At 35.8% G+C, this 26,962-nt stretch overlaps 1 protein-coding gene across 3 annotated transcripts in view; it reads left to right on the plus strand.

Moving 5' to 3' along the window:
- Positions 1 to 26,962, plus strand: part of CDH13 (cadherin 13) — a 519,400-nt gene that overhangs the window by 264,157 nt on the left and 228,281 nt on the right. Inside the window, exon 6 of one of the 3 annotated variants that reach the window (XM_049806364.1) lies at positions 7,495 to 7,718. The exons of the other annotated variants lie outside the window; for them this stretch is intronic. Coding sequence (XP_049662321.1) covers positions 7,495 to 7,533 — 39 coding nt within the window. The 3' untranslated portion in view covers positions 7,534 to 7,718. Of the gene's footprint in view, positions 1 to 7,494; positions 7,719 to 26,962 lie in introns of those variants that run through there. 3 annotated transcript variants of the gene reach the window in all.

Raw genomic sequence — 26,962 nt, forward strand, 5'->3', positions numbered from 1 at the left:
ATTTTCTTCATTTCCTCATGTATTTTTTCCTTCATATGGCTTGTTTAGAACTGTCCAAATACAACAAATGCAATGATATGAAATGCTTGTTTCCAAGAACTACGGTTCCATGTACAAATCGGGCATTTTGGTACGACCAGGTTAATGCAAGATAGGCAAGCGTTATTCTAAATATAGAGATGAACAAATAATGCTGTATTTGAAAAGGCTTATTGTGCGGAGGAAGTAATGCAGTAAAAATTACTGCTTTTCATCAGTTTTAAGTAGGCTAACACTTTCTTCCATTATCTTTATCTATTGTGGGCCAGCAGTTTCCTCAATCCTATATTCTGTTAAGCTGAATAGCCTGAAAAAGGCAGAATGTTTCCGTAACAGATCACATAGTCACTTAAAACAATTCCAATGAGAGGAAATTTGGCATTGCAGCTGCCTAACAGAATTTTGTCTTTTCCAATATTTTTCATTAATCTTTTTGCTGAAGTAAACAGTTTTCCCTGTGGAAATTGATTAGCATGGTATCAGGAATTTTAATTTTCAGAAAACACCAGTGACAGATACTGTTTCTTTAGACACTATCACACAGCAAGGCAATAAGCTAAAATAAGCAACAGAAAAAAACCACCCCTGGTAACAAATAGGCTTGCAGATTTGCCTAAAGCTGAGAAGTCCTTTCATTGTATGATTTTGCTTAACATTAAAAACTGACCCAAAGAACTGACTAAAGACCAAGGCGAAAAAGCTGTCGTAGCTAAAATGTACAATGAGGTTTTCCTTCTCTGGGTATGTCATGGTTTAATGCCAGCCAGCAGCTAAGCACCACGCAGCTGCTCACTCACACCTCCCCCATAGTGGGAAGGGGAGAGAATTGGGGGAAAGAAAGTAAAACTTGTGGGTTGAGATAAAGACAGTTTAATAGGCCAGAAAGGAAAAAAAAATAATAACAATACTAATAATATAAGAATTGGAATGTACAAAACAATTGATGCACAATGCTATTGCTCACCACTCACCAACGGATGCCCAGTTAGTTCCCAAGTAGTGATTCCCCGCCCCCCCCCGCCCCAACCCTGGCCAACTCCCCCCAGTTTATATACTGGGCATGACATCACATGGTCTGGAATACCCTGTTGGCCAGTTTGGGTCACCTGCCCTGGCTGTGTCCCCTCCCAACTCCTTGTGCCCCTCCAGCCTTCCTGCTGGCTAGGCATGAGAAGCTGGAAAATCCTTGACTTAGTATAAACACTACTTAGCAACAGCTGAAAACATCAGTGTGTTATCAACAGTCTTCTCATACTGAATCCAAAACATAACACTGTGCCAGCTACTAGAAAGAGGATCAACTCTATTCCAGCCAAAACCAGGACAGAGTACTAAAACTGGACACGGTAGGCAGGGAGTAGATTTGCATTCAAATAATTTTGTTTAATTTATCACAACCAGCAGATATGGTTTTGTTTGGGTTTGGGATTTTTTTTCTTTCTTTAGAGAGACTTTTTACGGGGTCATAGGTGCATCTAATAAAAGATAGCTTTTGTCCTTGTCAGGTTCCAAGTATTTTCTGTATGCTCAATTCAAAGAAAAAGTAGGGCAGTTTTACTTCAAATCTCTTGATGATGCTAGATTCAACACGTGGGGTAATGAAACAACTGACCTTCTCTATAGAGTGAGTTGATGTCTACATGGTAATAGATATGTTTTTAAAAGCCTCATTTGAAGGCGAGAGGCTCTGTTTCATTCCATCTGCATTAGGCTTTGATTAAAGCCCTTTCTAATTTATACTCTGTGACTCTCCTTGTATTTAAAATTGTGCTTTGGGTGTGCGTAGAATGACTAACTTCCACAAGCCCCCACAGGTAAACAATCTCTTGGGAATAATACAGGCTTTCTTTTAAATTGTAATCTCATCTGAGGGGACAGCCAGTGAAAACTGTGTCTTTTTTTATATGCTGCTTGTAAACAAATAAAGCATATATGGGTTGATTAGGACCAGTATATACAAACAGCTAAGCTGCAGTAGAAACAAATCAGCTACTGTGGAAGAGAGATGGAGCTTTCCACCAAGTATTTGTAAGCATCTCTAATATTGGCAAAACTGTCTGAAATATAAGAAGTCCAATTCTGATTTCTTATGATATATGGATGTGTGAGATAGCTATTAGTTAAAGCCCAACAAACAATTGAAGCTGAAATATTTTATGATCATTAGGGGTTTGAAGGATTGTATTTTGGGAATTTAAGTAAGGAGATCAGTAGTTAAAATCTATAGAAAAAAACACCTAAGAAAACAGAAATTTCTGTCAGTGGCAGTAAAATTAATGCTGCAAATATTTTGTGTAAGGAGCAGCAGTGGTGAAACCCAGTAGAGACCATTGAAATGGATAAGTTGTGATCACATTGTGAAGCTTGTGGGAGATCTAAGGAAAATGATACTGATAATAGAAGAATTCTTATGATGCTTTAAAGTCCGTATATTTGAAATTATACTAAGATTGATTATATTGTACAACTTAACATCCAGTCTTGTGGGGAGGAATTAATTATTAATGCTTTTGTTTGTATACCTGTGAGGGGAAAAAATACCTAAGATACTAAAGGCAGAAAAGGCTGATCCAATTTTATGCCAAAGTAGGACAGTTACAGTATAGTGCATGTTCTAGAATTTCTCTGTCTACTCTAAAATTTAGTTCAGCTTTGACTTAAATAATGAATCATTACAGAAAATGCATGTCTTTAACGAGCCACTACCAGAAAAATATCAAGGAATCTGACTAGAAAGAAGGGTATCTCCAGAGGTTCTGAGTGCTGTTGAAAATAGAAGATCTCTTATTAAATAAAGGAAAGTGTTTGTTGCTTTTTTATTCATTGAATATTGTAGAATTGTAGAATATTAACATTGTAGAATATTAATATGACTTTGTACAACACTATAGATGGAAGTAGCTGACAAAAAGATGGCATAATGGACCACCAAAAAAATATAACATGTAACAAAATATACTGTTCTGCTTTTATTAATGAAAAAGTGGAAATACTTGATAATGCTTGAAGTGGAATTCTGCTATTCTAAACTAGCTGTATTAACAGGTATTTCTTTTTCTCTCTTTCTTCCCTTACCCTTAGAACTACTTGATCAAGTATTTTTCATTTTTTATGGTTATAAAAAAAAAATCTATAGTATTTTTGTAGAAAAAATTTTTTGAGTGTAATTCTCTTGGGCTTTTGCAGTGAAATAGATACGACCATGCTCCTCATTTCTGTATTTTCCAGAATATTCATTTATTGCATTTCCCAGCTTCAACTTCTGCCCAAGTGTGATTGTTACAAGAATAGTTTCTTGTGAGGAGGAAACAAGAATGAAAGCAGATGGGATGTGAAATATACTTAGCTGCTATGGGCTCAGAAAAACTTTAAAAAGTTTCATAAATTAAATCCCCAGCTCTTTGATGTTAAGATTAAACCAGGTGGTTTACAACAAGCTTGAAGTAATATCCAAGCTGCCAATAAATCCCGTATGGGAAGATCTTCAGTGAACTTCAAGAGAATGAGCCAATTTCTCAACTCACATCTGATGAAGCAGTGTGGTATAAGAAGCAGTTGCTAAGAAGTTCTCATGTTTTGCCATCTGCTTCCGCCAAGCAGTAAAAGTTTCCTTTTTGCCACACTTTGGGACTCCGAGAAGTCCTGATGCTTTTCAGCTCCTCTAGATCTACCTTCCTTTCTCAGAAACTTTAACAGAAGTAGTAACTTTTTTTTTTAATTGGTTAGAAAGGCAAGAAATTCTCTTATGGATCATTTATGTCTCGGACTGTGAGAGAGACTAATAGTCTTAGTAACGCGGAGTGGCTCCTGATGTGACAGCCAACCATCAGGACTCTGTGGCTTAGGAAGTAGTCTTTTTGCTCTTATTTGTTTGCTTTTTGCATAATTATTTAGTTGTAGTCTCAGCCACAGCAAACCTCTCCTTGCAATCTTGTGTGTTATTATTCACTCAGAAGAAATATACAGCAGCATGAAAACAAAATTGTCTTTTTGAAATTGATTTGAATTGTTCTTTTTTTGTCCCACACATTCCAAGTCCTTTATAAGGTATTTAGTAATACAAATATTAATACTTGAGCTGAACTTAGCTGCTTTCTTTGTCCACGGTCTCAAAGCAGAAGCAATAAAGGAGAGATGAAAGAATTTTTTCGAGTATATGTTATGTTAGTTTTCCATAGTCATGTGAAACCTGGCAATGGTTACCATTGGTTTGCTTCTGAATTCCATTGGAATGGTGTAGTTTATGAATTTGGTGAGGTGTGCTTAAAAATAAAGCTTCCCCTTGGAAGTCCTTTCTAGTAGAAAAAGATATGTATAAAGAGTGAGCTTGCATTGTTTTGCATTTAGCTGGAGAACAGTCTTTCTCCTTTTCTCTATAATTGCCAGAAGAAAATTATTATCCATGATTCTTAGACAGTTCTACCGCTTAGATTCTTCTGCCACTAGCAAGAAGTCTTTGCAGGAGTCTCTCTATGCAAATTGATGGAGTAAACCCAGGTGATGGCAACATTATTTCCCAATGTTGACAAGTTAAAAATATTGGTGTCTTCTGCTTCTATTCTATCTGTTGGAATTTCTTCCAAAAATAAAACACTTTCTGGCTTCAAAAAGCCTTTGGTTTAGTCCAAACAGGCTAAGAAGAAATGGTCCTCAGCAAGTCTTGAAGTAGGAATGGGTAGTATCTTAGCTGAATAGTCTTTCCTCTTGTTAGTTAAATATTTACAAAACCAAAAAAACCTACCCCCCTACCCTGTCCAAGAAAACCCTACAGCTTTTCTTATGGCCCAGTTTTTCATCCTTGGGGAACTATATTTCAATGTCATTAATAGTCTGAAGCCTAGACATTTACCTCTTGAAGGTAGGAGGTAGTTTCTGTAGTTGTTTTCTGAGTGTCCTGACCAACAACTTTACCACTGAATTAATACCATAGCGTTAATAGAATGTGTCAAGGGAAACTGAACTGGGACATTTGACCCATGCACACTGCAAAACTAATCTATTGCTGACAATTGATGTCACTGTAGCAGTATTGTCTGCAGAACATCAGATATTCTTTGAAGAGAAGATGTATTGGTGCCTTCTTAAGAGCAAGTTTAAATGAAAATCTAAACTTTTAAAATTCACTGTGGATGACTGTCTGAAACGTGATCTTGTTCAGAAAGTGCACATACGTTTTTGATTTCAGGATTGAGTTCATCCTGATTGATGTATTGGAGCCAAGGGTCAAAAGGCTCTGAAGACCCAGTTCTGCTCCTTCTTCCAAACTTAAAAAAAATCCTTTTTTTGTGTGTCTTAAAGCAAATTAAGCAATTTCCTTAAAAAATTATTTTAATTGTCTTTCATAGAATTGAAATTAAGTTTTGGTTTTCATTTCCAGTCAAAAAAATTTCAAAATTCCCAAATCTTCTACAGAAGAGAGCTACTATCTCTGCACTGTATTATCACCTACATCTATTGCAGCTCCATATTTATGTTTTATCTTTATAGCAGAGTATTACAATGGCAAGTCTCATACTAAGGCATCACATTTGTTTTGCCTGCAGCCTGTAAGGTGGCTGAGGACTGAAGTCCCAATGTTTCAACGACTATTGAAATCCCAGGTTATAAGTTTGTAGCTTGTAAGATCATAGACTTTGACAGTAATCAGTTTATTCTTTCAGCGTGGGGATTTTTTTTGTTGTGTTCTTGTTTAGAAGTCCTGGTGAGCTCTCTTTCTGTCGTAATGGTTTTTTTTTTTTTTTTTTTCCCATCTTGAAAATAAACTGTACTTTGATATGAAATCACTTATTTAGTACGTGTGCTGAGACACATCTCAGCTAGTCTTATCCTTTGTACCAAAACTAACAGTTTTAAGCTCATTAAGTAACCTCATTAACATGCTGAGCTTTTGTTGAAGCTGCATGCTGGATATCTTTTATTGGAAGGGGATTTGGTTCAAATGTAAATAAAAAGTGATTAAAGAAACTTTGAGATATTTTAGGAAGGGTGCCAGTACCTTAGGAAAAGGGAATCAAAGTTTAAAGTGTGGATTGAGTCATTGGCATAAGAAATCTGTGTACCCCTATGAAATGGACAGAGATAAGAAGTTGAGACAAGTCATTTATAGTATTATTCTGAGATTGTAAGCTACTTAATGACCACAGTTTCACAATTCATGTATTTTTACGTATGACAGGCTGTAGCAGGACATAATTTTATTTTGTAGTTATGATAAACTATAATGCTGTATGTTTTATGTTGTTCTGTTTCTACTTTCTTATTGAATTTTTAACAAGCAACTTCATCTTTTTGTCTCTGGTATCCCACTTCTATGTTGGGAATGATCTTGAGGGTAGAACAGTTTGAATGAGCTGTTGGCACTGTAGGAAGCCAATTCCTTTGGTGTTAGAAACCACGTAGATAGGTAGATGGATAACAGAATCATAAAAAAAAAAAAAGAACAACAGAATGATTCCTGCTAAGTGCAAAATTGTCCCAGGAAGTACTATATGTTTACTTTTTTTCTTTATCCCTTAAGTCATTGTGTCCAGACTTCTTTGGGGAAAGCCATGGGATACATTTGGTATCACTCTCTTTTCTCTATATTCATGCCCTACTTAAAATCCTTCCCACTACGCTGCTGTTGCCTCAGTGCCCTGTCATCGTTTTCCTTGAGGTTTACACCTGTTCTGTGGAATCAGAGGAGACTTTGTCATTGAAAGGGAGAATTGGGTCCCCAGGGCGTGGCTTGGAGTAAGCAATGATGTGAACTTAATACCCTAATTCCAATATGTCCAACGGTTGGTGACATTTCAACTTTGTGATCTGTCCTATCCAATGGGGGGGGGAAACTCCCATTTAAGACCATTTCACTTTTTATTTATTTAAAGTCATTTTATGCCCACTGAAAAGAATCTCCAGGTTTAAAACTGTAAACTTTTCATCCCTTCTCACTAAATATCATCTGTACCACTCCCACACCACCCCCCAGGAGCCAATGTGGTGGCAGCGGTGGTGGTGTTATTACCTGTAAGGTTAGGTTTTGTTTTGAGGTTTCCCAACATCTGACGCACCAGACTGATTTAGAAGAGTTAATGTATTTCTTTACATTATTTCTTAGTATATTGAGGAGTAAACAGCTAGAATTATATACACACTTTATAAGGTGAAGAAATTGATAGTTCTAGTCACATGATTAATGGGTGAATTGGAGAATTAAGAAAGGAGAATTTGATGAAGAAATATGTAGTAGTGTGTGTTTGTGACAAGAGGGACATTAAAGGATAGTTAGCCCAACAGAAAGTAGAAGATTCTTCCCTTTTTCAACTCAAGTATTTCTGTAGTCAATATTTGATTAACTTAAATATTTAAAATAAAAATTTAACCTTGAATCAGATACTCCTCATCTAACAGCACCAAATTATTTGTAATCTGATTAACTGATTTTTGTTGTTTGAATTATTTTTGTGCTTCTAGATGGAATCATTTGAAGTTGACGATTCTTTCATGACATAAGTCACCCCACTCTGGTTGAGTTATCAGCAACTACCTAAGAGAGCATTTATGGCATGTTCAAGATCAGCAACTACCTAAGAGAGCATTTATGGCATGTTCAAGATTGTTGACAATATTAATAACATTTACTTATCAACTACTGCCCCAGAAATGCCTATTTATGTCTTATCTAGTGGTTGAAGGAAAGCTCAGACAAGATCAGGTGTTAATATTTGGATTTTTTTTAAGAGATTGGTATCCAAAAGATAAATTTTCTATGGAAAACTGTGGGTTTACTTTTTTCCAGGTGTCTGATTTTGAAATTCAAATACTTTACTTCAAAGTAGACATTTCGAGTGAAGTATTTATTGAAATTTGTTTTTAAAGCTTAAAATTATATTGTATTTTTAGAGGAATAGTTTTATTTCAAATTTTGTCTGTCTGAAAAACATAAAAGCTCTATTTACAGGATCTAGAATCAGTTCTGCTATTGAGACTTTATTCACGTCCTAATATTTTTTTTTTTAAGTTTTGAGCAGAAAACAACATGGGAATTTTCTGTGGGTTCTGATTTTTCACCTTGTGTAATCTTATTTGAATAAATAAAAAGTTACACAACAATGATCAAATTTTGAAATAACAAATCATTCAGATTTTAGTCGGTTGCATCAACTGATTTGAAAGCGTTTGAATTCTTTGCCTTTTTGAGTGGCGTTTACTTAATTTTCTTTTAAACAGTTATTTTGTTGATGATCACCTTTACATTCTTGCATTAAAAAAAATACATACGTATATATTTGTATGAACACATACATGTTTTAGAATGGAAGTTTGTGAGGTTTTAATTAAATTAGAATTTGCAGAATATTTTTTGTGGCCTTGTATCATATCAGTAAGGAATTAAATATATACCATAACTTGAAACAAAGCCCCTTCACATGACAGGGTAATGTTAAGTGTTCCTAAATTAGGTCTAAATTATTGTCATGACCACTTTTATTTCACATCTTATCTCAAATTGCAGAAGTGCTCTAAAGGGTCATTGATGCAAGACAGAATCAGAACCAGAGTTTCAGGAGAAAAGAGTAAGGAAGTTAGGATGACTATGCATCAACTGAAAAGTTGTTCATTTCTGTTAAAATTTGCTTCTGTCAGCAAATCCTCACTCAAGTTTTCCACTACCATTATTGTTCTTCAGAACATCAATTTGTTTAAACTCCCATTATTTGAAGTAAGAGAATCACAGATGTTCTATTATACAGTGCCAATGAATGTTCCTGATTTAAACAAGTAAATATATGCAACTCTTTGACAGACCTTATTGCACTGTTACTATGTAATACGAAGCAGCCTTCCTGTGAATTGAAAATTGAATTGAGTATGTTGGGTGTAGGACTAGTGCAGTTAACACCAAGCATAACAGGATCTTGCAGTTATATCTTCTGAATTACCAGAATTACTGAATTAGAGGTGGTAACATGCTGAATAACTTTCCATTGGAAAAGGCTTCTTATAAATGCTAATACCTTAGGAGAAATCCAGAATCTGGTAAATTATGATTGTTGAACTCCTAACTTTTAGGGACAAGAGATTTGATAATCTCTAAGATGATGAATACTTTTGAAAAAAATAATTAGTGGGATTCAATGGAACTGAAAAGGTGGTAGTCTCTTTTTAAATTGTATTTCAATGAATGGTAATTTAATGCATTGTTAAAAAGAGATGCATCTTATGTCTCTCTTTAAGATTAATTAACCCTTCCTAATATGTGTGCTTTTATGACTACTATTAATGTGCTTGCAAAAAATAATCTTATTAAAGCATGAAATACAAAATAGTCTTAAAATCTTAGGGCCAAGAGAAGCACTTCTAAGATATTACAAATTTATGTATTCATTTATTTGCTTATTTATACCTAGAAGAAAATAATGTCTTTCAACAAACCATGCTTTTGCTTTTTCTCTAATAGTCATCTGGAGTTACGCATACTTTATTTACTAATAAAGGTTAAAGGGGTCTGCTTAAGTGGAGAGGAAGGTGTGAACGTAGCGTTTAAATTCTTCGTCTTTAGGAGCAGCAGCATGGTCCTGTTGAAATAATTTTCTTCTGTGAGGACAGCATCATGGGTATAAGTGTGCTCCAGAACAGCAGTAGCACATCTTACTGATATCACATATACATATGTGTGTATATACACACGTAGACACAGAGATGAGGTACACATATGTGTGTATACTATTTGTGTTTATAAATTCCATGTTTTCTCAGATAATGAGCATTCCAAGTTTCAGTTTCTAGCTTAATGTAAACAAAGCTCTTTTACAAGAAAGGCTGAATCGAATTGGCACAATACACTTTTTTAGCTGTTTTAGCATACTGACAACAGCTAAACAGGCATCTCACATTTTTAAATGTTTTAATCAGGTAGCATGGTTGGCTATATTGTGAAACACTGAAAGAAACACTACATACCGCTCAGCCTGTTTCCATGGCTGTCAGTCTGGCAACATATTTATTTCACAAAGAAAAGCAACACCTTTTCATAATATATATTTCAAATATAACTGGGTACTGTTTCTTAGCAACAAGAGCTCGGTAGCTGGTGATCCTGACGTGAGCCATTGAATAGGGGTGAAACGTGCATGTGCTTGTGAACCATAGTGCTTCAATTAGTAGGTAGCTCACAGAGGAAACAAAAGTATTATGACACCAAATTTCTCTCAGCGATTTTTTTTTTTTTAACTTTGGAGAGTAAAGGAGCACTTATCTGACCCCAGCAAAATACTGATCTTCACTAGGAAAAAAATACTCTTTTCCCACTTAGTGAATAAAATAAATCAATTTGAATTGCACACAAAAACATATGTGGAATAAATGTGACCTGACTATAAAACAGATGTTTTTTACGAATAGAACCTCAAGAAGTAATTACTTACAGCTTGTTTTAGAGAGACCCACTTTCTTTCACTCTGAAAAGAAAATGTGTGCATGTGTCATATTGTAACAATAGCTTTGAGTGCTACTGGTACTAAAGAACTTTAAAGGTAGTTGAGCACTTTCTGACAAGTTGCAATTTCATGGACTCCTATTTTTGCTCTGTGGCTAGTAAAGGAAAGGCAACGTGGGGAAAAAAACACTGAAAAAGATAAATTAGCACAGTCTTATAGCTCTCCCCATGTAGAAATTTCCATCCTGGATCCAGATTTTGCTCTTTCTGCAGTGCTCCTTACTGCTTGAATATACCCTTTTAAAATCAATGGCATTCATCACAGATCAGAATATACTGAGCCTATGTAAAGAGCTTTAGGAAATTAAGCCTAAGTCATATAAAGTGTCCTTCCATATGGGTTTTCTATAGAACAGAAAGATATATGAAATGATGTGAAATGGCTGTTTAGGTTAATTGAGTTTTGCAGGTCCAAATGGCAATGGCATAGATGATAAAATTCTTCAGTTCTTACCTCAAGAATGCTGTGTGGTTCCTGTGGCTGCTTGTTCATGTGGCAAGACTATATTCAGCATATTACTAGGTATATTCCCATGTTTACAATGGAACTTAGATTAGCAAATAGTGTAGCAAAATAATACATAAGGAATAAGGGAGACTTCCCTTGGCCTTTGTTCTTTGGATTATATTCTAAACATGTAATTTGTAGCCAAGGGAGATGAACCCATACATAATTAATGTTCAGATACGAATGTGATACTTCATCTTGAGTTTCATTTCCTCAATTCATGTCAAAATCTTAAAACTACAGAAAAACAGCTTTTGATTGGAAAATTGCTTAATGTCTTTTAAGTCAGCTGAAAGGGAGAAGTTATCAGAATCAGTAAGTGATTTACTGTTTTATTGTCGAATTGCTTGCGACTATTTGGATAGACCTTTAGCGTTGTTTAAGCTTGGTTTGCCAAATGTACATATATGCCTTAAATATTTATCTTGTTCATTGGAAATACTATCTAATAACTTTTTGTTATTAATTACTCTTCACTACTCAGATAATAGTACTTGATATGGTGGATATTACAAATGGATTGTTACCTAGTGTTTAAATGACCCTAGTGAAGTGAGAGTGCTAAACAAAGGGGTCAACTACCAACAGTTAGCAAGCAGTGCATTAGTCATAGTTACTACAGTAACAATTATAATTATAAAAATGGTAAAAATATTAAAATTAAATCCTTATTTTCTGCTCTTCTGTTCTATCTTCTAAACTTCTGTTAAATGTTACCACTGATTTATTTTATTGCAAGATGCAAACTACTGTGTAATGTGTGTTTTGTTTATTTGTGCAAAACCTGTAATTATGAGGGGCAGTGCCATGAAATATTAAGGCACTTGCCATCTGTTTGTGCAAAGATGTTAGGTGTGGCTGTAGTCAAGGCTGATTGCTCTGGAGTGGGAGTGAAGTTTTTATATTTACGTTCCATATGGTACAAGCAAAATATGGCAAACAGTGTTTTCAGATTGCATACACAAGGTGAAATCCTGGCTTTACTGCAGTCCAAGCCAGACTCATTACTGCTTTCAGTGAGTACAATTGTCAGTTTGTTGTCTTAGCTATTCATTTTCCTTAATTTTGAGAAGACTTATGACATTTGCATTTTAGCTACCATTATCATTTTTAACAAGTTCTCTACATTTGCAAAATCTAGCCATTCACAGCGATAGAGCAGAAATTCACAAAGATTGACAATGGTAAAAGGAGCAGAGGTGTCTAGAGCAAAGACTACAAAAGTCATTAGCCACAGTGGCCAGAATGTGTTGAAAAATAGTGTGGGGTTTTTTTTCCTTCAAATGTAACATGAATAAAAACATCATATTTTTATTAATGGAAAGGAAAACAACGTCACTTCGTGTTTTGCTGTGTTTTAGCACCTCTCTGCCAAAGGGAAGGGGAAGTACAGAAAGAGTGAGAACACCACCAGATTGATCATGAGTCTTAGAAAAGGAACTGGAAAGGGTCTCATACATGATGATCTATGTCATTACAATTCATTGCATAAACTGATCCAGCTCCATCTTCAATCTGATTTTTCTACATTCAAATTCCCACTGAAAAACTCATCCAGACTCTCATTGCTCTGACTGGAAATTTCTCAGTATGTTCGTCCTAAATGTATTTCTGTTTAATTATTTGTTCTTGTGCTGCTATCATCCTGTGCCTTTAATTATTGTTTTGCTTTTGTGATGTCCAGCCACTGGTGCATTTACAGCTAACCTCACAGACATTTTTCTAGGTGAAGTAATCTTTGGATTTTGAGCTTTGTGCTAGCTTTGGCTTTCTGAAGCCATGGTAGAGTGATGAGTTCTCTTCAGCTCTTTCAATAACTGATGACCCGTAAGTATGTGTCTCATTATGTGGATGGTTCACTTTTGGCTAACTTGCCTTTAGTGCTTCCTGTGTGGATGTTGAAATACTTAAGTAAGGATCTATCAAGGTCTAGGAAAACCTATCCATGAGTTTTACAAAGGACTTAGTATTAAGACTTTAACATTTGTTCCTCTCAGCTTAGATCATGGCACAGTGTCCAGGCAGTACAGCATAGGTTGTTTCTGAGACATTACTACAAAATTAGGCACAGAGATTGTATTTTAATTTGAAATAACAGCACTGTGATGTCTTCCTTGCAGTCACAAGGGTATCTTTAAATTTAGATTTCAAGCTTATTGGAGCAGGGCCTGTCTCTAACCATGTAGTTTAGTTTATATGCTGCTCATCCCAGTAAGGATCCTGATTTATTCCCACTATTACCATAATAGAAATAATAAGCAGCAATAAAGTGAAATAATGTGAAAATAGAGAGCATAGATTTTAGTCAGCAGCCTTTAGAAATGTTGCCTTTCACATTTTTAAATTCTGTGCTGACAGTTTACTGAAGGAATGAGGGCAATTTACATTTTAAAGCTTAGTTTACAAAATTGGCTTGGCTCATTAGAAAGTCATGGTTGGGTTTTTACAAATCTGTCCCTTCCCCCTGCTTATCCTATCCTATCCTCTGCCCTATTCGTGTTTTATCTCTGCATATCTGCATAGCATTCCCATCTTCCTATAAAAGGGAAAACTGCTCTTAACTCTTCATTACACAGCTATCTTGAAACAGCCTTATCCTGCAACCTGTGGAAAAGATTTCACTGATTTTTAGACTTATTTGTCAATGTCCATTACCAAGCAACCTACAGGTTTGCAGCGGCAGACATATCAAATTTATGCCCACTTAATTTTCAAACAGCATAATTGAGTATTCCATTTAATCTAGGTATATTCCATGCTGACTTTTACACCTTCCTGAAGCTTCCATTCTCATCAAAGATTTACACGGTTGTGTTGGTTGTGTACCTGCTTTTTCCTCTTTCTTTTTTTTTTTTTTTTTTTTGTCAGCTAATGGCTATTCAGAATACATATTTCGTATGAAAAAGTGCTCAATTATTACTTTTTTTTTCTCCTGGACAATTTGAGAAACAGAAAAGCAAAATGAACATTAAAAGCTTGAATTCTGACTTGCACACAGATAAAGCTCAATATTCAAATTCTTCTGTGGGCTGCTTTCATTCCATCTCGTATAGGGAGGCATAAATTAAGCCCTCTCTACATAACAGCCTATTTTCGGTTGGAGTTTCATCTCCATGAAGGACAAATAACTTTATGTATGAGGGTTCCTGCATACCTGCTGTTCAGACAGGATGCAAATGTTTCATACCATAAGTGTGTTTTTAATATATGGAAGTGAGGTCAGTAATTGGCATCATCCAGAACTGAATTGATTTTTAAGGTACATCTGGTGACAAGTTGCAAGAGACTTTGAAGCGCACAGGTTGCAGAGTGGCTAAGTAGGTTGGACTGCGAAGTTGATCTGAGAGTGCCTCTACATTAGCTTTCGGTTTTAGATTGGGAGGGACCTTTTGAAATTAATCCTTCAGTTGTCCCCTTTTACTAGGTTTTGCTTCAGATTGTGCAGTAGGCTTGGAGGTATGATCTGGACTCCTTTTGAGTGAAAGCAAACTGAAAGTTATGCTTGGGAGCACACTTATCATACTGGAGCTCGTCATCAGAGGGGAGCTAGTGCAAGAGGTGCAGAGCACGGATGTCAGGTCCTTATCGCTCGCTTTTGGCTCCATGTGTCTCCTGTTGGCCCATCCTGATTGCTGTGCTCCTGTTGCTTGGATTCTAACACCATGTATTCACACCACTGTGAATAAGTATTTGTTCTCTTATTAAAGACACATACTAGTTTGCAAACATGGATTCCTTTCATATTATTGAAGCGTTCCATAAAATGCAATAAAATCCCCATAGGTCTGCAAAACTGTGTGTGAAGTTTTCCTACAATTATGTGAGAACTGCCAAGATGATGACCATCCATGAAGTAATTCAGCTTTTTAAAAAGTATTAAATAGGGCATCCATCTCTTCTGAGTTTCAGAAGCAGCCTATTTTCAAGAGAGAGATTTTGCTTCTGGTATTAAAAGGTTCATGCTTTATCCAAACCAGAAATTAAACACTTAATTCATTGCTGTTTATGTTCTTTTTATGTGTGTGTGGGGGAATATTTTTGCTGTTTTCCCTAATAGAAAGTGAAGAAAATCATTTGGACATACGGGTTTCCTGTCAAATATACAAGACAAGTGATCATCAGAAAACAGGCCACAACAGAGTATGAAAATGAACAAACAGCAAAATATGGGTTTTTGTTACTGAGAAACCTTGCAATGTATGAAAGTGGTTTCACGGAAAGTCCAAGAGTCCTCATTTCCTTCCACTTGTCAATTTTTCATTTCTTTGTTGCAGACACTGATCTAGAGTAACTTAGGTGAAGATATTGGATGGAAGTTAGGGACTGAGAAGTTATAAAGTAAAGTTTTAAGAATGTGTTTGGTTTGACAATTTGGTTAGTTTCTCTACTTGCTGTTGAAAACAGTGAGTAACAGTCGGGATTCTCCAGCTGTCAATAACTCGGCAACAGAGTTGTTGCTGATTACAATGTAGTTAGCCAATCTTGTATAAACGGTGGCAAAGTGTAATACTCGGTCCAGGTCATCTCTGATCTTTGCTGCTGTATTATAAACTGGTAGGAGCATACACTGTGACAGAGTGGAAATCTTGTCATCTCTGTACAGAGTTCTTTGACACTAGCAAGTCTTCAGAATCATTTTAGATTCAGATCCTCAAATCAAATGCACATATTCAGCTGGCAAAAATCAATGCATGATGTCACGGAATTCTAGGAATCACAAGCAGTAAGACAAGATAATTTTATTACCAATTTTACAGTCTGATGTGATTTCCCTGACTTCTGACATCTGCATACAGGGTCCGTATCCTTTCTTGAAGGATCATTCCTTGCGTACACTAACATTTGTGATCTTCTTAAAAATCACAGATTTTCAAAAGTCAGAAGGTTAAAAGTTAAGAAACTGAGTTACTTGTATTAATAGTGAGTGAAAAAGCAGGCTTTTTTTTTTTTATATAGTAAGTTCTTACTCTGTTGTAGTAACTGAGTTGCTAATACTGGGTATGCTCACGGGCTGTATTAAGCTTGAAGTGGTTCCATACAACGATCAATTGTTTAAGTAGCATGCATTTCAACAGCACTTAAAACTTGTACTCACATGATTGACATTAATGATTCTGAAGGAGACACTGTAGTCTGTCAAGTGGGTAATTTGTGTTTTTAAAAAATTGCTTGAATACCTGTTTACGCAGTAGACTATAACAGCGGGGGTGACACTGATGCTATAGCCAATAAATAAGATGGTTACCATTTTTTTAAGTATCTGAAATACATGCCAACAAAATCTGGCATGAAGGCTATAAGGAAATGGATATTCACATACCTGTAAAATTCTGTAAAGACAAAGCCATAGTTTTGGTCTAGCTGCCTCTAGTTTTTAATCATCAAAGTTACTAGTAGCTTGAATATTCCAGTGGGATAAGCTTCAGCAAACAGGGGATCATCGTGTTACTGCTTGTATCTTCTATAATGCATTTATATAAGATATTTGTTTCATTTCATGAACAGTTACTTCTTAACAAATTGTTGGCCTAATCTGAATGCACGTGAAATTTGTGGGAGTTTAAGCATGGTAGCATTTGTCAATACGGTTGGTAGCATTTTGGTCTTATATCTGTTACTCCACTTTAGAGCTGGATTAATCTAAATAACAGATATTTGTCATTAGTGGGGAATAAGTCACATGTGGAGAGATATGAGGAATTAGTATAGTGTTCTCTACATTTACTACCCATTCCTAATCCACAGGAGCTTTCTGTGGTAGAAAACACAAGCACTGTGAGATGGGTTCCCGCAGCATTTGGTCTCCCACCCTCACCCAGAGGGCTGAATGCAGTCATCCAGGGCAGTTACACACCCTCAGCAGTGTCCAGAATTTCCTTTTTCCTGAAGGCCCTCCGTGAGTGTCTTGTGGACCCACTGTAATCATTGTATGGCAGTCTGTTCTGCGTGGTTAATTTTGCAAGGTGTCTACATAGTAGAATCTCTGACGCTAGTAAGGGCTTTATACCCTGTAGAGCTAGTAGGATTTTGCATTGTTGCCATATGTTAACAGTGGAAGTCTGCTGCCAGCATGAAGTAAAAGATAGCAGAGTCTGTAAGAGGTTGTAGGGTAATGCAGAAATATTGGCCTGATCTCCTTTCTTAGTATAGCCTCCCTGGGTTAACAGCATAAGGGTCTATTCTTTGTGAAGTTACCTTTCAGAAGGTCTCTTCATTCTTTGAACACAAAAGGAAAAGTAGAAGGGGGGTGGAGGAGGACCTCAGCTTTTACCTTGTACTCTCTTGACTCCTCTGCTTTTAAGTACAGACCAGAGGATTTCTGTTCCACCTCAAACCTGTGCTAACCTTAATGAGAACTGTGCGCCTTCATCAGTGAATGCTGACGCCCTTTTGGAGTGTTTATGCGGGGAGCTGTGTGTATGAAGTACAGACGATCACAAACTAAGGGCACAACTGCTTCTTTACACAACTCGCTCTCTTCCCCGTGCTGGTAACTGGTCCTGTTATTTAGTTACTGAATGGAATAAAGGAGGAGAACTTATACATGGCCCTTACTAATACTTTGGATTAAGAATTTTGTATACCTCTTTTTTAGACATAAACTGCAGGCTCTGCTCAACCTATGATGCATTGGAAAACCAGATTTAAAAAGATTACAACTTCAAGCATCTGATACTGGTTGAAGTTTTTCAATTTCTGAATAGTAATCTTTTGTTTAATATTCTTAGTGAATTAAATCTCCTTGAATTCCAGAAACCTTTAATCTGAAAATGTAATAATAAGACACTGCTGTCGAAGTTCCGAATGCTTTGTTCACACATTTTTAAGTTTCAGGGATCTGTGTTGAGAATACCAGAACGTCCTTTGTAGAAGATTATTTAGATCATAGGCTTTATTGACTGGTGAAATACTGTTTATCTTCATAATAATAAAATGCAGAAGCTTTAAAGCAGAATAAAGAAAACCACTGAAAAGAAGTCTCCTTCCACTCCAATCTCATTTGTTGAAAGAAAATGCATATTAATTAAAAATTTAGACACTTCATTTCTGTTGCAAGGCTCCTTGCAAAAGACAAATTATTTTATACATCTAGTATGTGTTAGAACTGACAGATGAGATTAATATGCTTCTTAAATTACCATTACCAAGGGTCAATTAATAAGTGAACTAACCTTGTGAAAGTCATTCTGAAAGACTAGTTACGGATCTGTAATGGTCCCTGTCAAATTACACAGAATTGAGAAAATGAGAAAACTGTCAAATAAATACAATACCTACTAATTACATTCTGCATAAGGTAAATGATCTTTTGTGGTTGTTGGTGGAAGGAACAAAAAATAAGTCTAAGAAATGTTACTGATAATTATACACAGATTTGGAGTAAAATTTACTTGAGGGAACATGTATATACCTGTCTTGGTAAGAGAACAGTGAAATTTCTTGGAAGTCACAGAATAGGTGATGTGAAGGTTGGATGACAATTAGAGAAGTATTTCTTAGGCTATTGTATTGATTGCCACCTTGGTAAATGGAGAATTCCCCTATTTTTTTCATTCTTGGATTATGATACATTTTTTATTTGGCCTTTTGATCTTCAGATGTTAACTTACTTATACAAATAACAGTTTCATTATGACAGGAAGGAAAACAGCCATGTATGCTGTGTGACTTGACAAAAATGAACGCTGATACTAGGTTTCTCTCTGTGGGAAGGACTTTTTTAAAAAATACTTAGCTCCATACCTGCAGGCTGACCAAGTAAGATATTATTCACTAATCTTATTTCTTGTGATCAACTTACAAAACTAGAGCAGATATAAAAGCAAGATCACAGAAAAATAGTTTGCATTCTTCCAGAAAAGACTGAAGGTTTAAGATACTTCAGCAACAAAATCACTGATAAAACCATTTTTTGGGTAAAAATCGGGCCTTCACAACTGTTGGCAACTGCAAACAGGTTTTTGCGTTATAGGTTTCACTGTAAGCCCATTTCTAGGTTACTGGGTTGTTTCTATTAAATTATCTAACTACATCTATTACTTACTAAATATAATTAAACAAGTATTAAATAGTATAAAGAAGCCCAAACTAGCTGTATGATGTGAATCTTGAAATACAGCAAATCAAACACTTATTTGTACAGCGACCACAAGGTTTGCTGTGATGGCAGTAGTGGCTGTTCATGCATCTGTTTTCTAATAACATGAGTTTAAGAAATTTGGTATTGATATGAATATTTCTAGATTAAAGTAGTACTCATGCTAGTGGAAGGAAAATCATCCTACTATATGCTGCCATGAAGCTTTGAGCTGGAAATTACTTATTCCAGCCCTATAAATGTTTGTAAGGGAGGTAGAGTCAGAGTGTACCAGCAATGTTATGTGAGTGATCAGTTAGCACAGCTATTCAACACTGTATTCAAAATCTGAAAGCTGAAATGTGTTTAATAACAGCATTTGATGGATAATTTTCAAAGATAAATGTGGTTCTGAAAATGAACCTCTTCAGACAGAAGGTTAAAAAAAAGTTTTCATACATTTATTCAGTTCTGTTCTCTCTGATCTGCTAGGTAAAGCAGAACACAAAGCAGAAAAATAATCTCAATGTCCCTTTTCTTCTCTCTTGTTTCATTAGTAATAGAACACTTTTCTAAAGTTGAAAACCCTAGCTACATCAAGATATTTTTGGTGAGCAACCTCATTTTAGTTAAACTCTTACACAATATAATTTACCTGCCGTCAAACCCAGTTGAAGTGACATAGTTTGTTACTAGTATATTCCAGAACACGTCAGGATTTGATGAGCTATGAATATTGTGTTTAGTATGCATTTTTATAAGGTTTTCCCCAACATTCTACTAAACAGACAGTGCATCTATCTCTGAATGTCCTTTTTTTCTGCAGGAAAATGTTGCTGTTGTACAATTTTGGTTCCTTGCTGAAGAGGCAATCCACAGACATGCTTATTTTTTGACCTTTTAGTGAGAAAGATGAAGGTCTGATTACTTAAAATGCGTTTCTGTCAGGCATGTTTTCTGTGGTTAAAACTTCCACTTTCTTTGAATTGCTCTAGTGTGAAGCTCATTTATCTTCTGATAAAGAGTAATTCTTTTTAAGTGGTGTCTGTAGTAAAATTAGGGCAGGTGACTAAACTCAGTCCACTCATCTCTCTCTCTCTCAGCTGTCTCCATTTAATGGTGTGTATAAGCTATTTGTAGAAGAACATAGAGTGCCATCTATTGAACAGTTATGTGATCCTGCAGCCCTGGTTTTGAAAGAAGGTGAGACACAATCATACTTGTAAAACATTCAACATACAGAAAATTTACAGCCTACTAGAGATTTTAGTATGTTTCCTTTCATTTTCACTTCCTCCTTTGATATAAAATGAAACCAGCACAAAGCCTCTAAAATAATTATTCTTGGCCTACTTTACATCTGAGAAAATATTTGGGTATCTTTCTGCTTTCATAAGTAGATCTAATGATTTTAAGTTGGTTTTTTGCAGCTGAGACCTGCATTCATTATGAAGGGGTTTCTCCCAAATGATGAACTTAGCTCTATGATATCAGTTCATGCAACATTTTTTTTCATTTGTGTCTTCAGCATCTGTGTTCACTGAACAGTTTTTATATGGCAAGTGATCATATTACAGTGATCTATTGTTTGTTGCTTCCATATTTCTTAAGGTACTGTACTACTTATAAATATGGTTGCTATACAGTTTTAGGTGATTTTTGTTGCTCAGATACCATAGAATTTACTTGGTGTCATAGTAACAAACCTTTAGTTCTGTAAGACACCTCAGTTACAAACAGAATAGTTTTAATCTTTTTGATAGGCTCTCTATGGTTGATGGATTGCTACTGATTTGAGCTCAAAAATCAAACTCTTGGTATCGACTGGACTGAGTTTCTGTATGTGTTTTGCATTGAGCTAGCAAGTTACTTAATAGTGATGGATTTATAAATAGGTTACTCCAAATAAAAGAAATTATCTTATATTTGAACCAGCAATATATTGATGAAAAGTGACCTTGCCAAGTTGAAGGAGAACAACACTTTTTGGTGATGTAGCAGAACTGAGTGAAGAAGAACTTTTATGCAATTTGCAACTAATTGTTATGTTACTGAACAGTAAAGTCTAATCTTTATGCGCGCTGCATATATCAACTTAAAAACTAGGAGGAGACAGGACCAATGGAATGGAGACAGGACTAGACCTAGTCACGGATGACACCAGAATTTGGTGAAGAATAAATACTGGGTGCAATCTTGTTTTTCTCTTTTTAGGCAGGAACCTGTGCAACAAGATACTCTTTGTACTCACTGGGGCTACTAGGAATTACGTTAGTAACAATAGTGACACTTCAAGCTATAATTAAATACATTTAATGAAAATCATACTGCATTGTTAAAATACCTCCCTATTTCTTAATGAAAGTTCAGATTTTAATATACGCAGGCCTATTATTTTTAGAAAGGATCTGTACTGTGATGTGAAGTCCCTTAATTGACACAGCTAGGCTCAAGGGAAGTATAATGGAGTAAAATACCACAGGATGAATTTCCATTACTTGTGAGTGCAATGCCACTTTGGGACTAGATACGTGAAGGTTGAATAGTCTAGTCTATTCAAGAAGTCACTGTGATGCTTTGGAGCATAAACTTCAGAGGGTCTGTTCAAGGACTTCCTGTTCTAGGTCATTTAAGGTTTGAAAAAAAATGCTATGCCTCAGGAGATTTTAACAGGTCAAAACGATGCAAGATTTCCCCTACTTTGCCTATTTGTTTCTACTGTATGTTAAATTTTCAGTCTTATCATGGTAAACCTGTTTGAAATTACAGTTGCCTTTCTTTAATTACTATTAGTTTGTGATAGGGCATATTTTATTTCTGATATGACTTTAATTCACTCCTGGTGTTCTGTTAGTGATTATCTCTGTGATTACAAAGATGTTTTTCTCATTTTTTCAGTTACAGCTTTGCAATGGGAGAAGCAAATTTTACTGCAACAGCTTGCTGTGATGAGTTCTGGAAGTTATTCCTTTTATGATCATTTATTTTGCAGGTACATGAAGAAGAGTTTCGATGATTGTTGGAGTTCAAAAAGGACTTTTTCATTTGCAATTTTTGGTGCAAGTGATATTTAATACATTTTGTGACTGAGTATATATATCCAGACTTTATTTTTGCTGCAATAACTTTGAGTTTCCAATTCTTCCTTTGTTGCCAAATACATAGTTTACTTTTTCTGTGCATTTTTTTTCCAGTTGATGCAACCGATACAACTTGATGCAAGCACTGAAAAAGTAGAGATCTGCAACATAATAATTTTCGTTGCAAAAAAAAAAAAAAGTTTTAGTTGTATTTTTTGGACTCAAAATCATTTTTGTTAAGACTTGTAAATTATCAAAGGTTTTGAAAAGGGTAAAAAAAAAAGACAAGAGATGACAGTTACGTTGTGAGTCTTGGAAATCAGGAAATTGCTCACATGGGGTTGTCATAATTTGCAGTTTAGCAGAAGCATGAGGGAGAGAAAAAGAGAGGTCTGCTTTATCTCCAGAAACAAAATAGGTGTAGAAATGTAGCACAGATAAAGTCCTGAAAGATAGTGAAAAATCAGTAAGTCAGAAGTCTGTAGATTTGGTTTGAGATCTAACTTTATGAAAAAGAAGCACAGGAACTGCTGCTGTTGTATGTTGTAAAACATCAGGTGAGAGTTCAGAATTAAGGGAAAGTGGTGATGGACCATATAGTATACTGAGGAGATGTCTTTAGTAACATGCTTAATGTGGTAATTTAGAGCTGACTGATATCTCAAAAAAAAAAAAAAAGAAAAAGAAAAAAGAAAAAATATCCAGTGAGACACACTAGAACTGCTAATTATACCTTAAGATTAATAGTTTTAACAGGTAATGCTGTCATCAGAACTGAAGACCAGTGAAGCATTTCAGGAATTTTCTGGCCTAAATGTAAGCAATAAAAATAAAAGAACATGAAATAAATTCTGTCTTTTGATGTGTCACTATGTAGCAGACCCTTGTTAATCCTTAGGGAGCTACATTAGAACTGTTTGACTACTCAGAAGAGACTATTACCGTGTTAATTTAGCTAATTTGAGGCTCATTGACTAAATCTTTCTTTATTGACAATTAATGTAGAGAGATGGTTCAACATGTTAAGAGTTACAAAGATTAGTTTTAGAGAGAGAAAACAGGTAATTAGAAACAACGTTTTATTTGAGATCAGGCTGCTCTTGGCATATCTTTCCATTCTATACGTGTGTGCAGACTTTTTCCACTACAATTACACAGAAACCATTCAGATATTTCCTTTTATCTGCATAGGAAATATTTACCTTGCCATTGTTGGCAAAGTAGAAAAACCAACTACACTGTTACACTGAAAGAGAGAAGCTGCTAAACGTTTGCGATCTGGGATGTGCTAATCCATTTAGATGTTGTTACCAGGAAGATCAGTTGTCTGAATTATAAAAGTATTTGCCATAGACATCCTCTTGGAAAAAAACAACCAGGCATAATGTAAAATTCAATAAAGCTGACTGTAGACAAAATCAGCAAAAACTCATTTAGTTCAGAGTAACAGGAAAGATAAACAGTGCTTTGTTACCTCCAGTGCTCGTATATCATTGTAACTGCTAAGGCCGGGCAAAGAATACAGGAGGGAAATGAAAGCAAAGTGCTAACTGTGAATACTTCCATGATATATTTAGCCAATCAGATGTCAAAATTCAGCCTTCGTAATCTAACAGTTTATAACCTTTTATGACAATTTTGAGGAAGATTGATAAACTCGCTTTTACCAACATATATAACCAAACACACAGTAGGTAGCGAATCATGTAGATGTCATTTCCAGCACCCAAACCTTTTATCATCAGCATTGAAATATGTTATCTTTGGCTTGGCAAACAGAGTCAACAAAGTGTAAAACCTTTACTGGAGAAGAATATGTTGAGGAAGGAGGGGGGTGCTCTGTGGAAGGTAGTTCAGCTCTGTGGTCAAACAGGCAGCTTCTGGTTAGTAATGCAGGTGCACTGAGTATATGAGAGGCTGCCCCAGAGATTGAGAAAGAAGTTAGAATTAGGTTTAGCAGCAGAAGAAAAATAAATAAATAAATCTGAAAGTGACTGTATAGGTACATTAACAGGACACAAGAATTTTATCATCATGGCATGCTATGTGCTGGGAAAAGGGCATGACAGATGTTTTGTACCATAACACAATGCTTCACAGCAGAGACTCTCAGCAATGGGGGGTTTGCAGCTCTGCGGTTTGAATGGGTTTCTTAACAGTCAGCCCTTATGATTTGCAGTATGGTCATCTAAATCCTATAAAGCAGATAAAAATAAATCTCATCTAGTTCTCTATCTGACTTCTACAGACTAACCTTTAAAAAGGTGAAATTTAAAAAGACAATAGAACTGCATCTTATGAGGGTATGGCAAATACAGTATATCAATTATGCTGATATTGTTTCAGATTTTGAAGAGGAACGCAATTTATTAACAGAATAAACAAATTTCTCAGAAAGAGAAAGTCTACTAGGAAAAGCTGGCTTCCAGATTATCAACTATTTCTCTTCATCAATACTTAGATCCCAAGCATGCTTACTCCCATCTTGGATGGGGTTTTGAAAGACTCCTGGCTGCAGCTCATTGCTCGAAAAGTGACAGTGTAAAGAGGATGAGATGTCATCCCAGGAATGCTGGCAGAGCCAGAAACTTGGGCAGCAAGGCAGCAGTATGCTGCATGCCCTCCAGTCCAGCTTGTAATGTCCTCTGTAAAAGTGCTCTTGTAATTGCTTGTTTTGTTGCTTTAAAATAGAGAAACCTGGCTGGTTACATCTGTACTAGACTGGTATAAGCTTGAGTGATCCTTGACTTCTAAGACCTTTTCCTACTCATTTGTAAGAACAGATATGTTAAGCAATAATAACAAAGGAAAATATGCATGTGTGTGATATATACCTGACATTTACACTGACCTTTATTTCTTATGCCTAAATAAGTCAGTTTTCTTGTCACTGATGCATTTTTAGATCTTGGATTTTTGTTGTTGGTCTGATTAGTTATGGGCTCTCTCTGACCCTGTTGCTTCTTGATCCTTCTGTGAGATGAAATTTGTTAAACTCTTGCCACTTCCTACATGCCATTTGGAGTTATTTTCAAGCAGTAAGAACAGTGAGCAGTGCTTGAATACTGCTAGGAGCTATTTAAAAGTGCAAAGCCATTTTTCATTTTTTCTTTTGTAAGTGTCTGTTGTTTTTTGTGGTGCAGCATAGAGCCTAAGAATTCTGGCACAGCTTATGTCCTACTCCTTTATTTCAGTCCTACTTCCTCTCTTTTTGATTTTCTGTAATTTAATTTTTTTTGGTGGTGATTAGTCTTGATTGCTTTGGTGAATCCTGATATCTTCTCTCTCTCCCCAACTCCCCCTCTCTTTCTGAGGGGCACAACATGTGTTCTCTTGTGATATGGAAGATTTTAATTAGTATTTATATGAATATGCGTAATACTTTTGGTCTGTGTGAAGTACACGTGGCTTCATCTGAAGAGCTGTATTGCTCCACAGATTTGAGGGATGTCCTTTACTTCTCATTTTTTCACTGAGGTTATTTTTGGAATGGGCATTCTAATTTCAAAACTCATAGATAATATTTAACAGGAAGCACGCTTCAGAAGTAATTTTAATTCTATTTTTGTAGCCGTATGAAAGAGCCTTAGAAATATGCAGCTTTCTGTTGTGAGGATGCAGAAAATTATTTTCAGTTGTGGTTTTGTGTGTCTACAGCTGTGGAATAGTGCTTAATGGGGGGAAAAATGAGGCGCTGAGGACAATCAGGTTTTCAAAGCTCTTTTGAAGGTGTTTTGATTTTAATAGGATATATTATCCAGTCTTGTAAGGCACTTTGAAAAATCACACTGTGTGCATGTTGGTAGCTTCATAACCTTTGTAAATCTAATTTTACATCACTTGCTCAGCAAGAGCTGGAATTTAGCTATCAGTCTTGTATTGGGAGATCAAAAAACCTAGATTCAAGCTTGATTTAAAATTTGTCTGGTGTACGGCTTTGGTGAAGTCATTTCATCTCTGTTTCTTCTCCCATCTTTTGCCTATCTTATATACGTAATGGGTTTTCATTTGAAACAGTCTGTTATATTGTGTCAGTTGGTTCCACGAGTTCTATCATAATTAATCAGGATCGTTACGATCAGTTTGAGTACCTTATACCTCTTTTATGTCCACCTCTAAAATGGGAGTGGTGATTTTGAGCCTTTTTGAAAGTCCTTATATTGCTTGCGTTTCCATAGTCCGCAGGTGCAGCAGCAGTTGCACATGCACCCAGTGCCCACGGGGAAGCTCTGCCAGGGTATCAGGACCTTGGAGCACCTATCGCCTGCCCACCCTGTCGTGGCCTGCTGCGTGCAGTGTAGCGGAGGTTTCCTGCACAACAGAAGAGAGTTTTGTCATAACCCAAGTGTCTTCCATTCTCTGCTCCCAATTCCTTTGTTCACTATGACTTTCGTATAACTAACCAGTTAACCCCACTTTTCTGCTGTGCAACCTGATTGTTCAGAGTATAGTGTCCCCAGACAGTGACATTTATCAGAGGGACTGGATTTTATGAGGGCATCTAGGGCATAAGATGGACTTGAAGCTTAGAAAAATTGCTAGTTACTAGTGTTTGATTTTATATATAAAACTAAATATTCTGTGAGTATCGGAATCTGTCATGTACAAAGAATTACTTCTTACAAATATTTAAATCTTAAAAATATGAAATCTTGAACTAATAGTCACAAGAATGTACAAGAGTAAATCTTGTCTGCTCCAAACTGACACAAATAATGGAAAATACCATTTACGGCTTGATGACCAGCTTAGCTTTTAATGTTTAAAAACTACCCTCA

Source organism: Accipiter gentilis, chromosome 7 (assembly GCF_929443795.1).
Source record: "Accipiter gentilis chromosome 7, bAccGen1.1, whole genome shotgun sequence".
Lineage (NCBI taxonomy): Eukaryota > Metazoa > Chordata > Aves > Accipitriformes > Accipitridae > Astur > Astur gentilis.